This window comes from Triturus cristatus, chromosome 12 (assembly GCF_964204655.1).
Source record: "Triturus cristatus chromosome 12, aTriCri1.1, whole genome shotgun sequence".
NCBI lineage: Eukaryota > Metazoa > Chordata > Amphibia > Caudata > Salamandridae > Triturus > Triturus cristatus.
The window spans coordinates 861,576,209-861,590,074 of NC_140595.1; the positions used below are offsets into that span (position 1 = coordinate 861,576,209).

A 13,866-nucleotide genomic window follows, 5' to 3' on the forward strand; every position below is an offset into this window, starting at 1 on the left:
GCGTGTGTGTACGGTGCGGTGGCAGACAGTGTCGAAGGCGGCTGACAGGTCCAGGAGGATGAGGGCCGCGGTTTCTCCGTTGTCCAGCAGGGCCGTGATGTCATCGGTGGCGGCGATGAGGGCAGTTTTGGTGCTGTGGTTTCTGCGGAACCCGGACTGGGACGGGTCCAGGATGCTGTTCTCCTCGAAGTAGCAGGTCAGTTGTCTGTTGACGGTCTTCTCGATGACCTTCGCCGGGAACGGGAGCAGGGAGATGGGCCGGAAATTCTTGAGGTCCTTGGGGTCAGCCTTGAGGTTTGAGTAAGGCATTTATTTCGGCGTGCTTCCAGCTCTCCGGGAAGGTCGCTATCTCAAGGGAGATGTTGATGGCTTCCGGAGATGGGGTGCGATGGTGGTGCTGGCTTTGTAGAAGATGTGGTGTGGGCATGGGTCTGACGGAGATCCGGAGTGGATGGTGTTCATGATTCGGATGGTGTCGTCGTCATTTATGTTGGTCCAGGAGTGCAGGGGGTTTGTGCGGACGGTGGCCGTGGGGACGGAGATCTCAGTGGTTGTTGGGCGGCCGTGACGTTGAAGCTGTCGTGGATGTCTGCAATCTTGCGATGGAAGAAGGTGGCAAGGGAGTTGCACAGGTCTTGCGAAGGTGGGATGTCGTTGGTGTTGGAGCTGGGGTTGGAGAGTTCCTTCACGATGTTGAAGAGCTCTTTGCTGTTGTGTGCGTTGTTGTCTAGGCGGTCTTTGAAGGAGGCCCTTTTGGCGGATCTGATGAGGTGATGGTGTCTGCGGGTGGCGTTCTTGTGGGCTGCATGGCTGTCCGGTGTCTGTTCACGGTGCCATTTCTTCTCTAGATTTCGGCAGGTTTGCTTGGAGGCCTGGAGGTCTTCAGTGAACCAGCTGGCTTTCTTGCTGGTGTGTCTGTTGGAGGGTTTCATGAAGGTTTGAAAGAACAGAATGAGTTTCTCCCACCAAAATGAATTACCTATAAGTGGAGGAGCAGTCAACCCAGGTACAAGAGCAAAACCAAACAAAAAGAACAGCGACAGCGACAGTGGAAAGAACCACGATGAGCAAACGGAGAAAAACAGGAAAATAAATTGAGGGGGTTTAACCACTTTTTTTGAGTAAAATGGGCAAAAAAGGCGTGCCCAGCTAAATATTGGAGAGAAGTCTAAGGTCACCTTGCCGCCCCTGGGCACGGCTGGGGGGTAATTAAAAAGAGCGGCACCAACGCTATCACATGGGTGCAGAAGGTAAGTGCGGGACGAGGTGTATCTTCGTCAGCCCCTCTTGTCCATGCCATGTTTCTGAAGCAGTGGCCGATTACAGGAGGGATCAAACCACCGCCGCCATTGCACCCAGAGGGACTCCCTGCCCATTAAGCGCCATCTCATTGCAACTTAAGTGTATGTAACCCATGCTGTTGAAAAGAGAGGACTCCCCAGATTCACTCCTCATCCAAAATTATAACTTACCCTCTAACCTGATCCAAATTATCACCCTTTCTCTCGCTCAAACCGAGCCCAGTTCCTTCCTCGCTTGCATGATGCACAGCTGCCGCTCTGTAGTCAGACACTGCAGTGGGATCTCAGACACGATCATCGACCACAACATCGACATCCTGATCCTCACAGACGACCACAACATCGACATCCAGATCCTCACAGACGACCAGAACATCGACATCCAGATCCTCACAGACGACCACAACATCGACCAGATCCTCACAGACGACCAGAACATCGACATCCTGATCCTTACAGACTGCTGGCCAATCGATGACTCAAACAACGTTCTTCCTCTCCGGCGGCCCCCTGCTCCATTTTGAGAAGAAACCGATAAAGGCATACGAGGTGGAGGCCTAGCCGTTATATACAGAAACCACCTCCGCTGCAGGCTTCTCTCCAACACCCGCTTTCAATCAATCCTTTGAGTGTTTATCACTTGAAATTGTCTCACGAGCCCCTCCAACCTCAGGTTGAACATGATCTCCCACCCCCTGCTCAAACCAATGCCTTCATCAAAGAGTGCAGGGAACTCTTCACAGCAGTTAATCAGCTCTGACAATATTATCTTTCTCGACTACTTCAACCTCCCCTGGTGTTCCGAAGGAAATACATTTCCGGACCTCTATGCATCTTTTCTAGACGACAAAGACCTCCACCAACACTGCCAGGAACCCATGTGCTGCAAAGGCACCACTCGACCTGATCATCTCTACAACACCTCTCCTTTCGCCCAGTTGGTCGGATCACCAAAAGATTCCCTTTATAGTGTCTTTCTCAAACAAGAAACCCCTTTTAACAACCGAAAAAGAAAAAATCTGGTTCAGAGACAAAAACATTGATACTGAAACCATGGCCAACCTAGCCCTATCGAACGTCACCTCGATAGTCCCTCAGCTTGACATCAACACGGACAAGGACAGTTTCTGCTACTGAATGGACTCCCTGATTGGGGAATTCACACCCATCAAGAGCAAATACACCAGAACCACACCTTCTTGCCCCGGCACTCGAAAGTCCTCTATGAAGAAAGGAAAAATATCAAAACATTGGAGAAAAACTGGTGACGTGAACCCTTACTGTAGGAAGCTGGCTCTATATATAGTGGACCAAAAAGAGGTACACTGTGTAAAGAGTCCAAGCAAACCCCAAAGGAATTACTGGGGCACAAATGACTCGCCAAATGCTCTCTTTTGTGGTAGTGTAGGCGAGCAGTTAGGCATATCAAAGGGTAGTGCTAAGCATTTATTACACACACAAAGGCAATATGTGACAAACACCCAATAAAGAAATCCAACACCAATTTATAAAAATAACACATACTTTTATATGAATTTAGATACCAAGATCATTGGAATCAGGTAAGAACTTATAACGTTATGAATGTGTACAGTTTTCAAAAATAGACAGTGCATTTACTGGATCGGCCAAGTTATCCTAGGGAGGAAGAACACGTATTGCATTCGGACACTTGACAAAGACTTACAGGACTGTTCTTCAGGACTTGAGGTGAGAATGGGGCAAGGGCCACGGCCACACCAACAGGTCACTTTGCGCTCTGGGGCATCCAGGTGCAGAGTTGTGTCACGGCGTCGGGTGTCCCGTTCACTTCAATGGGAAAACGGTCCAATAGCCAAGAGGCTGCAAGCTTGGACTGGGGGACCAGCCCGGGGGAACCCACAGGTGGGCTCAAACCTTTGACATCCTCCGGCACGCAGGGACACCTTTGGTCCACTTCTCCTCGTGATGTGGGGCTTGATTGCAGTGGTGTTTTTTGGCATTGGGATTCTGTGCTGGAGTCTCTCGCGATTGGTGGGGGCCTGCAGAAAGAGGCGGCAACAGGAAGTCCTGTCTGGGCAAACCCAAGCCTGGGCTTGGCCCTTGTGGGTCGGGGGACCCCATTGATATGACACCTCCCTTGGACTTGGGCTCTGGAGCGCAGGTGCGTAGGTGCTTTGAGGCATCAGATGGCTGTGGTCCCAGACTCACATCTTAGTCTTTGTTTTCTGCAGGAGGGGCAAACAGGATAGCTGGGCCACTCATGAGCCCTTTCTCGACGTTGGTGTCCAGAATGGGCACAACAAGCCTTGGCCGCTACAAGGGGTCCGGTACCCGGGTATTGGTCCAGCGCAGCTCTGGTTGGTCCTGGTGTCCTGACACTCAGTGGCAGACAGATCTCACCTCCAGGAGCACATGGTCATTTTCCTGGGGAGCTGCTGCGTCTGGCTTGCCACAGAGCGGCAACTTGGTAAACTGCACCGTGTATCTTTGGTGAATGAAGTTGCACGGGGAGTAGCTCATCTACTCAAAGGGAGTTTCTTCAGGCAATTGGCGAAGCACTGGCAGCCCTCTGGGTTTCTTGGAGAATGTAGAGCGGCAGGACAAGTCCGCTTCTTCTCAGATTGTTGGGGGCAGAAGTCAGGCTGGCGGGGTTGGCGCTAAGTCAGTTATTGCTCCTCAGGTCTCGTGGCAGTACACTTCTTTGCCCACTCGTTCTCTTGATCTGCCAGAATCTGAAGTCTCGGTATCAGGGGGTCCCCTAAATAATCAATTTAGGGGCATTAAGGGGATTGAGAGGTAGTATATGGGCTACTTACCCGTGGGATCACTCCACCCCCTAGATGACCATTTCCTGTGGGGAGTGGGCATCACCTTGTTCCAGAATTCTCAATTCCACCACACACAAAATGGTGGAAGTTCTAAAGTCGTGTTTACGTCAGACTGGGTCACCCTAGAAGTGTACCCAGCCTGGCAGGTGCCAAAGGGCTTTAGACAAAGAAAGTCGGCTTCTTTTCCTGTGAAAGAAGCCAGATTCACATTTCAAAGGTGGTGGACTCTTTGGAGCACCCAGTCTTAAAATGCTAATTTACCAGCCTTTCCTGGGTAAGGGGATAACACCTCTCCCCAGAGCAGGTATTGTTCCTGACCTCCTGAGAGGGAAGGCTCTCACCCCTGGGGGTCAACAATTCTCCTGTGGCAGCAGACTGGACTGAACCAGTCAGCTAGTACACTAAAGGGCTGGTAGGTTTCAGGGGGTACTTCTGGGTGCATGCATTATTAAATCCATCACTGGAATCAGTGTAGGTTCATTAATACGAGGTTTTGGATAACAAATACAATATGCTTCAGTGAAGCCAATGTGTAGCTGGGCAACTCGTTTTGAGCAGTGCCCAGTACATATCTTAAGATGGGCTTCCCTGTTCACTTGCAATATCTAGCAATAGAACTAGACATCACTGGGGCACATCTTCTTTTGCAGATGTGCCCTAACATAAAATATAATGCCCCCGCCTTACGACTGCTGTTGGGGTGACTTACATATATTAGATGCAGTGCCTTTGGCATGGCACACAGGAGTGTGTCATGTCATGTTTTCACTCATGCTTTGCACTATGTCACGCAGACTGCAATGGCAGTCTGTGTGGAGTTTGTATGTGGGTCCCTTAGTGTGGCATAAGATATGCTGCATCCCTTAGGGACCCTCTTTAGTACCCATGCCCTAGGGACCTGGGTAACATTTACTAGGGACCCACAGTGGTGCTAAAATGCTTTGACAATTGCAGCACAATTAGAAAGCACCCTATTTTAGAAAAGGAACACTAGCACCTCAGTGCACTGCCAGAGTCAAAAATCAGCATCCAGTAGCGAAATAGAGGGCAAGAAGTGGGGGGAGGGGAGTAACTGCAACAAAAGCCCAGTCCCCTATACTCACCTTTAGCCCGACAAAGCTTCATGCTGCAAGACAAGAGAACAAATGCTACATCTGTATAGCCAAGGCATCTCATATCAGCTGCCTCCTCTATACGGCCAAGAACAGACTTAAACAACTATGTGAGGTAATTAATCAAGCCAAAAACGCATCAAATATCCTTTGCAATCATTTTGTAGAGTTCTTTGACAAAACAAATTAAAGAAATTAACATCTCACTTCTGACCAAAGTCAACAACATAATGGAGGAGATACTGTCTGGCAAGGCACTGCAGCCGTGGTCCTCTCTCTCCCCAATCTCAGAGGCAGATCTACTACGAACTCGATCATAGGTGAAACCCTCTCACCATCTTTGCGACGCCATGCTAGGATCCATCAGTAAATCCCTCACTAAACTGCTTCCCCCCATTTGGACAACCCTGGTTAACTCATCAGTGGATCAGGGATCGTTCCCAGACTGTCTAAAAAGCAGTCACTTTTCTCCTCTCCTAAAAAAACAATCTCTGGACCCAGATAACTTCAACAGTTTGCGCGCAGGATCCACCCTGCCTCTCCTAGGCAAGGTGACTGAAAGCTGAGTATCCTGCCAACTCTCATCCCACATCTTTGACAACAACCTCCTTGACTCCCCTCAATCTGGATTCCTAAGGGCCACAGCCCTGAGACAGCAGACAATGCCCTCTGCATCCTAGACATGAGCAACTACTGCCTTGAGCTCCTTGACCTCTGCTGCGCTTGACACAATTTACTACCAGGCTTTATTAGACACCCTGAAGCATCAAATGGGTGCTGATGTTGTCATCTTTGAGAGATTCACTTCATACCTAACAAACTGCTCCCGGATTGTAAAAATTGAGAATGCCGTCTCTCAGATCCAGTCAGCATGCAACAAAGAGTCCCCAAAGGTTTGGTTCTCTGCCCAACCCTTTTTAACATCTACCTCGAACCGCTCTGCACAATCCTCAGGAACACAGGAGTCCTCTTCAACCTATACATCGATGACACCCACATTTACTTGAAGGTCTCATGCCAAAGACTTCTCCCACATTTCCAAAACTCTGAATAGAATTGAAGCTTTGATGGCTAACATCCACCATAACCGAAACTCGGCGAAAACAGAATTTCTTTTCATTTCTGCAAAGAAAATGAACTTGCAGATCCAAGACTGGATGGATCTCCTCCCAGACACTGACGCCGCTCCTCCATCATTCAAAACGCCAAGTCTCTGGAATTCACCCTCGACAGATGTCTGAACCTAAAGAACCCTGTCTCCTCCATGGCTAAGAGTGACTATTTCCAGCGAAGGCTTCTGTGGGGAATCAGGAACATCATCCCAGAACTCAAACTTAAATCTGTTGTCCAGGTACTTTTGCTCTTCAGACTTGACTACAGAATTGCACTCCCTTTCGGCATTCCCAAAGTCCACCTAGGACCTCTCCGAGCTGTCCTACATGTGGCAGCCTGTTTCTGAGAGGATACAAGAAATTCAATCACATCTCCCCCATTCTATGCTTTCCTCAGGATCTTCCCATAGAGGAAAGAGATCAATTTAAAACTGGCTGCATCACTCATAAACCTCTTCCCTCATTATTACCTTCATACCTTTCAGAGTAACTCAAAAGCTCAAGCGCCAGCAGAGATTCAAGAAACGCCACTCTGCTCCTCCTTGGACCCCCACCATCAAGCACGAACGATACATGAACCAATCCTTCTCCGGAAGCGCCACAAATCTGGATCTCTCTCCCACCGGGCCTCCGCACGACCACACACCTTGACACCTTCAAAAAAAGACCTCAAAGCTCTTCTCTTTGAACGACACCTGGCCTAGACCGCTCCCAACGATCCCGCCAAGTGCATACCAACCTCAACCTGCAGAACGATTGCAGATCTTCACGTGGTATTGTGCCACCTGCTTTTCATTGCTATGCTTTAAATGAATATGTGTGAAGCGCTCCAGCTCACAATGGGGAGGCCGACCTGGTGATCGTTCCACCTTTAATGTACATGTATATTTGCTTTTTGTTATTGTCATGGTCGGCTTTGTTGTAAAGCGCATTGATGCCTCCGGGCCGTGTCCCCCCTATATAAAATCACTGAAATAAATAATAAAGAAAGAAAGCACTGCACTATTATTAAAAAAGCACTGTCACATAGAGGCCTCTATTACATTTCTCTCGTCTCAGTAGGATCCAAGCCCCCTCCAGGAGGTGCATCGCGGTGTAGATGAGGGCGATTCGGAGATTTGTAACAGTGGTGAGAACAGATGAAAGGGAAGTGACAAGTACACCATCAGACTTGATCCAAGCCTGAGATTCCAGAGTTATCGGCTGTTATAAGCGCCGCAGAAGTTGGATTTCAAGCAGAGTAAACATACCTGTGGGGCGGATGATGGGTTCCTTTCTCTTGCTGGCCTCAGAGTCCAAGCAATAGATGTCAGTCTCATCTTTTATGCAGACAGAAACAACCTCATATGCTGTTGAAGAGAACAAAATAAAATCTAAGCTTAATCTTATAACAAACACAAGTATGTTTTATCCAGCACGCTGTCTGTCTAGGTGGTAAAAACAACAATGACATCAAAGAGCACTTCAAGGAGCGGGCCGCCACAGATCACAAGTCTACAAGGATTCAGAAGTAAGGCGCTGAACCGAGCCATATTCAGCGTTTCCCCTTAATTAAGCAGTTTGTTGAACGGTATTGCAATTTAATGTTACTATTCTTTCCACATACATGTCTCCCGGTATTCCTGTATCTAATCAACCCCACCTCAGTTTTTTTCTAGAACTGATTCCCCTGGCGAAGACTAATGGGGTACACTTGATCATTGACTGATGTACTTTGCGCCCACCAATTACTCTGCTTGCATAACTGTCTTCATGATCCCACACTCCATGTTTCCTTTGTGCTCATGCACAGGACAGGCTTTAGATGCCCCTCCTGTCCTGGTCTTTTATACCACAGTCACTGTGCACTGGCGTGTAGCACGAGGGATTTCCCAAACAGTTCTTAGATAGCTGTCCTCGCTGTCTTTCATTGAGGGAATGAACGGCTCCCTATCCAGGAGACCCTGCCAACGATTTGAGGCCGAAACGCATTGACACACCCATCAGGGGTGAGTGGCGTATAAGAATTCTGAAGCAGCCACCAGTAAGGACTACAAGGACACCGTGGTGCTATTCCAATTTATCTATACAGCCATTTCCCCTTTGATTTCCTTTGTGTGAAACAGAAACTGTTTGTTGAGAAAAGAAGAACTAATATCAAAGTTTAATAGTTGTAGAGTATCTCAGCAGTAATGTTTCTCCATCATCCTGGGAACCAACTAGAAAAACTCATAAGAATCAATGATTCCTCCTGGGCCCTGCACCAAGATGGAGTTTCTGCAAATATAACAACGTTAAAAACTCTGGCTACCACTGCAGGAACCGCTCCTCAGTGGAGTTATCAAAAGTAAAACTATCTCAGACTCCTGGATGCGGGGATATGAATATGAATATATAAACAAAGATTGACCCCTTCCTGAAAGCTGAATGATGATTGTGGAGAAGTGTGGCTCAATGATTAGAGCGGCAGACCCTGATGCAGAGGTCTAGCCCGGGACCAGGGTTCAATTCCCCGCCTCGGCGGGTCTTGGGCTCAAACAATTCCACGGACCTGATAATTCTCGCCTCGGTGCCATTCCAATCATGGAGTCCCACTCTGCAACTCTGGGCAATAGCTTGCTTAATCTCCACAACGCTAAGGATGCCTGGCCTCCACCTTGGGGGTGCCCAGGAGTGGACACCTCACAGGGAAAGCCAGGATGGGTTCCACAGCGTTATTCGTACAAGCGCCTTGAGACCCTTGCGGGTGAGTAGTGCGCTATACAAGTATCAATTTACATTTACATTGTGCTGATGGGGATTTGAGGAAAGGTTTTCATAGACATTCTTATAAAACAAGCATTGGCATAGCAAATAGGTCTCGCCTTTGGGACCTTGTAAGTTTTTGGCCATGCAGCACATTAATAGGGGTGCTACAACATCTACTGATGCCTCACATGCCACTAGTGAACAGGGGAGTGAGTGCCGCCAATCAAGCCAGGATGGGCTTGTACAGGCCACAAGAGAGTGAAGAAGCTGCAAGGGTTAGGTATTATACTATAGAAGGGAGAGTGGAACATGTAGTGCCCTTGTAATAGTAAGAGACATCATGGTGATGCGAGTGTGCCTGCCCACACGTTACAGGAAATGAAGATACAAAGTCAAACCCAGCATACAGCGCTAAAATGCGTGCCTAGAGACCTTTCAGCTGTGGTGAGCGCTACGTAAGGGGTCAGTATTAGAAAACACGAGGACCCCCAAGCCTCCCACTGCAGAGGGCTCCTCGAAGCCTTCCCACTGCAGGGGACTCCTCGACCCCCCAAGCCTCCCCACTGCAGGGGACTCCTCAAAGCCTCTCCACTGCAGGGGACTCCTCGACCCCCAAGCCTCCCCACTTCAGAGGTCTCCTCAAAGCCTTCCCCGGCCGGCGGGGCCCACATAAGCAATTCTTTAAAAGCTCTGCCGAATTCCACCAGAAGTAAATCATTTGCTTTTTTTGCGCCATAAATTGCAGTTTACTTCTGCAACTGAGTCCCTTTAATAAGCAGAGAGCATAATTTAATGGAAAAAACACATCAAGCAACCCATGCAATTACTGAATGACAAGGCAAGCCCCCACCAGGCACCCTCCCACCAGGAGAAAGCACAATTACTTCCTCTTTATTGCTCTCCTTGCTGTGGTTTTCAGTCCCAACCGTGTACTTACCTGATTTGTCGGCAAATAGTCGAGTGCAGGACGGTGGGCTCCATTGTCAGCCTCAAATGAGCCTCATTTGTGGCAGAAGTCACGTGGCGATGTTGTACAATGTCATCCAAAGCACGGCCTGGGTTGGCGCTTTTTTATTGTAAATTTTGTGTGGATTGGCCCCCTGTGGTGGCCCCGCCGTGACGTGGTTGTGTATAAAACATGTAAATAGAAGTAAAGTAACTACTCACCCGCTGATAGGGCAGAGAAAAGGGCAGTCGTTCACACACATCATCCCCCTGCCCACAAGACATGGGTTACAATACTGCAGATTGATGTATATTATGGTGGAGTTACACCTAACCATGTCTGGAGCTGGTAAGATAGCTCAGTGGGTTGACTGCTCTCTGCTGCAAGTCGTTGATTTCATTCCTAGTAAAGCGAGCTCAGCTTTTCATTCTGTTGAGGTTTATATTGGATGTTGGAAGACAATACAATAATTAATATATCCAATGGAGATTTACCCATATGAATTGCACAATTACATTAGGTACATTTACAGTTGCATTACAGTTGATGTATATTTAAAATAATACGCACACGATTTTTGCACAAGTGCTAATGCCGCGATTATAACCAAGGCCACTGGAATTATGCGGTATGTGAGGAATAGGTTATGGAGCGAACTTAACTAAATAATGCTGCAAGAAAAAGCTAATTATGCACTGTAATGTGGCATCTTGCGTGGCGGCATTACTTTATTATTTTATGATTTTCTTGTTTACAATGTTAACACTGCCTGAGCAGAGGTAACTGCAGGGAAGGGGCCTCTCACTGAGCGGCATCACAGGAACAGCGTTTTTAATCATTTTAGTTCTGTTTGAGCTAGAAATATTGATTGATTGTTCAAATTTGCTAATTATGCAGAATACAATGGATTATGCGTTATGTGCTGCAAATCCATAACTATGCGTATAATGCTGAGACTGCAGAATTGCATAATTCGAGGCACTGATTATAACCCATGTTCTCAGCAGTTCATCTTCTTGATCTGTGATCCATTCGTGACTACACGCATTTCCTGAGTAGTAACTGTGACGTCAGCCTCCCTAGCCTACAACGTGGATCTGGATTCCATGAGCATGTTAAGGTTTCCCATTAATTGCAATGAGTGGCAATCAAGGCAGCACCGATAGTGCTCCAGCATGGGAGACTAATTACACGGCACTGGGAGAAATCTGAACAGCCACGAAAGTGAAAGCGCCAGGATGAGCCGGCAGGGCGACCGCGAGCATACTAATGTAAACAAGCACGCGCGTGTCCCTTATTACAACAAGCGCTGAAAGACAAGCATTTATCTTATGCGCTGAAAGTGCAAAGGGACCTATATATCCCAGATTCTGGCCATGGCACACATGTTGGCATGGGGGAGGTGGGGGCGTGATGAAGCACTGATACACTGCTCGCTGTAGTGAAGCGACCCCCCTGCTACCTGTAAGGGATATTTGCTGTTCCGCAGGAGCGTCAGGAACCTGAAGCTTAGTCCTCAGCCTTCCCTAGCGGTCTCCTGACTCTATCAGGCTCTAGAGACTCAGGAGACTCGCCAGGGAAAACAGGGAAACAAAACAAGGAAAGGAGGGTTGCACTTCAAAGGGTCACCGGCGTCTGGTTCTGGTGATAAGGAGATCTACGCCCGGCATACACCCTGTAAAACAAATACTGAGTCAACCATGTCACTTGCAACTACCCCCCCTCTTGTTGTACAACTCCGCCACTGACCTTACCTACCCATGTGTCGTGTTTTCTACTCGTGTAACGGGAAGGCGTCAATACTTCATTGTAAGGCCTATACGAAGAAGAGTACACTGTTGGAACGGAGTGATAAACATTCCTCAATCTTCTTCCCTATCTCTGTAGTCTGCTTACCCCCTTGTTTTTTTTTTTTTTAATTTTCTTTATTGATTTTTATATCATCAAAAAGCCAGGACACAAACATTATATTAAGTGTGAGCCAATTAGTTATATCATCAGATAGATCACAACGTAACCAATACAGAAACGTAAAATTCTATTAATAGCCAATTGAGAACTGGGGACCATAATTTTAACCCAAGTGCCCTTCTATTCTTGCCCTTTGTTTTATAAACAGCAGTTTCCAAATGATAAACAGACAGTAATTTGGCTCGCCAGTAACTAAAGATGGGTGGTTCAACATCCAGCCAGTGCGTAGTGATACAGCAATGAAAGATTGACATGCATATAAATAAAAATCTATCCTCCAAATCAGTTCTTAACCCCTTCAGTGCCCGCCCCTTTCCCCGCCCAGTGCCGGCGCTTTCATTAGCGGGCGGGGTCTATGACGAGCTGGACTCGTCATGGGCACAGCGCAACCGCGGCCCATGACGAGTCCAGCTCGTCATGGGCACTGAAGGGGTTAAACAAACGCTGCTAGTTTGTACACCCAAAATAACAAGTTCTGCTGATATTTGTGTTTGGACACCTAAATAGTTTGACAAGAAATTCTCTATATCTCTAATAAATTGACTTAACTTTGGACACAAAAAAAACATATGTATCGTGTCTGCAGCGTTTAAATCACAACGGTTACACTTGTTCACTTTACCTGGTGCCCATCTCGTTAGTTTAGCAGGTGTATAGTATAAATCATACATGGACATAAAATGTTGACTCATTAATGATCCATTATATAGCGTTTTAAAAGAAATTTCTATAACTCTATGCATGTCAAGTCTTTGCACATTAAATTTCTTTATCCATTTATCTTCCAGCATCGGTATGTCATCTTGATAATTCGCCATCAACAATTGATAAATATGGCCAATTCTTGGTCGTTTCCGAAGTGCTTCAATAATTTTGACCTTCTGAAACACATTTTGATTTTGAGAACAATTTCTATCTAAAAAACTCCGAACTTGTAAAAACTTAAAGAATTCTAATCGTGAGAGACCATATTTTTGTTGTAAAGACAAAAAAGACGCTATATGTTGACCCTCCATCAAATCACCCAGTTGACTTATGCCAGCCCGATGCCATCTATGCATAATAGGGTCTTTAAAGATATCTGGTAACAAAGGGCAATTAATTAAAGGTGTATAATAGTTTAAATTAGTAGTAAATCCAATTTTTCTTTTAATTTTCTTCCAGATCTCAAAAACGGTTAAAACAATTTTAAATTTGGTTTTCTTATAATAACTCGGTTCAATAATGCGAACTAAACATTGACGTGCTTCCTGTCCCAGTAGCATCTCATAGATTGAAGGTCTTATTGCCTCATCCAAATAAATTTCTTTAGACAATAAGACACCCATATTCTGTAAAAAAATGGACCAATAATATAATTGAAAATTAGGAATTGCCCAACCCCCTCTATCTCTAGGTAAAGTACATTTTTTTTTAGAGCTCTTCTAGATCTATGATAGCTCCAGAGAAACCTGGAACACATTCTTTCAATCCGATTAAATATGGACATAGAGAATAAGAGTGGGATAGTTCTAAATAAGTACAAAAACTTTGGAAAAATAAGCATTTTCAAAACGTTACTGCGACCATATAGTGATAAATGAAGATTATCCAATTTCTCTAAGGTTTTGTTAGCAGAGGAAATTACAGTATCAGTGTTTATTTGAACAATTTTGTCGATATCAGCAGTTATTTTTATTCCAAGATATATAGATTCCGCCCCGAAATGCATATCTTGTGGGCGTCCAAACTCTGAGTGAAGCAGTTGGGTCTTAGCAATGTTAAGCTTATATCCAGAGTACCTACCAAAACACTCCGAAGCTTGTATTAACTTGGGGAGGGCAGACTTAATATCTGAGGTAACAATAGCTATATCGTCTGCATATGCAAAAACCTTGTAAGCTATGT

At 46.4% G+C, this 13,866-nt stretch overlaps 1 protein-coding gene across 4 annotated transcripts in view; it reads right to left on the minus strand.

Moving 5' to 3' along the window:
- The window catches only part of LOC146783127 (zinc finger protein 777-like), a 166,917-nt gene that overhangs the window by 67,571 nt on the left and 85,480 nt on the right, over window positions 1-13,866 (minus strand). For all 4 annotated transcript variants that reach the window (XM_085637609.1, XM_085637610.1, XM_085637607.1 and 1 more), the window contains exon 6: window positions 7,586-7,684. In XM_085637609.1, coding sequence (XP_085493735.1) covers window positions 7,586-7,684 — 99 coding nt within the window. The remainder of the gene's footprint in view (window positions 1-7,585; window positions 7,685-13,866) is intronic.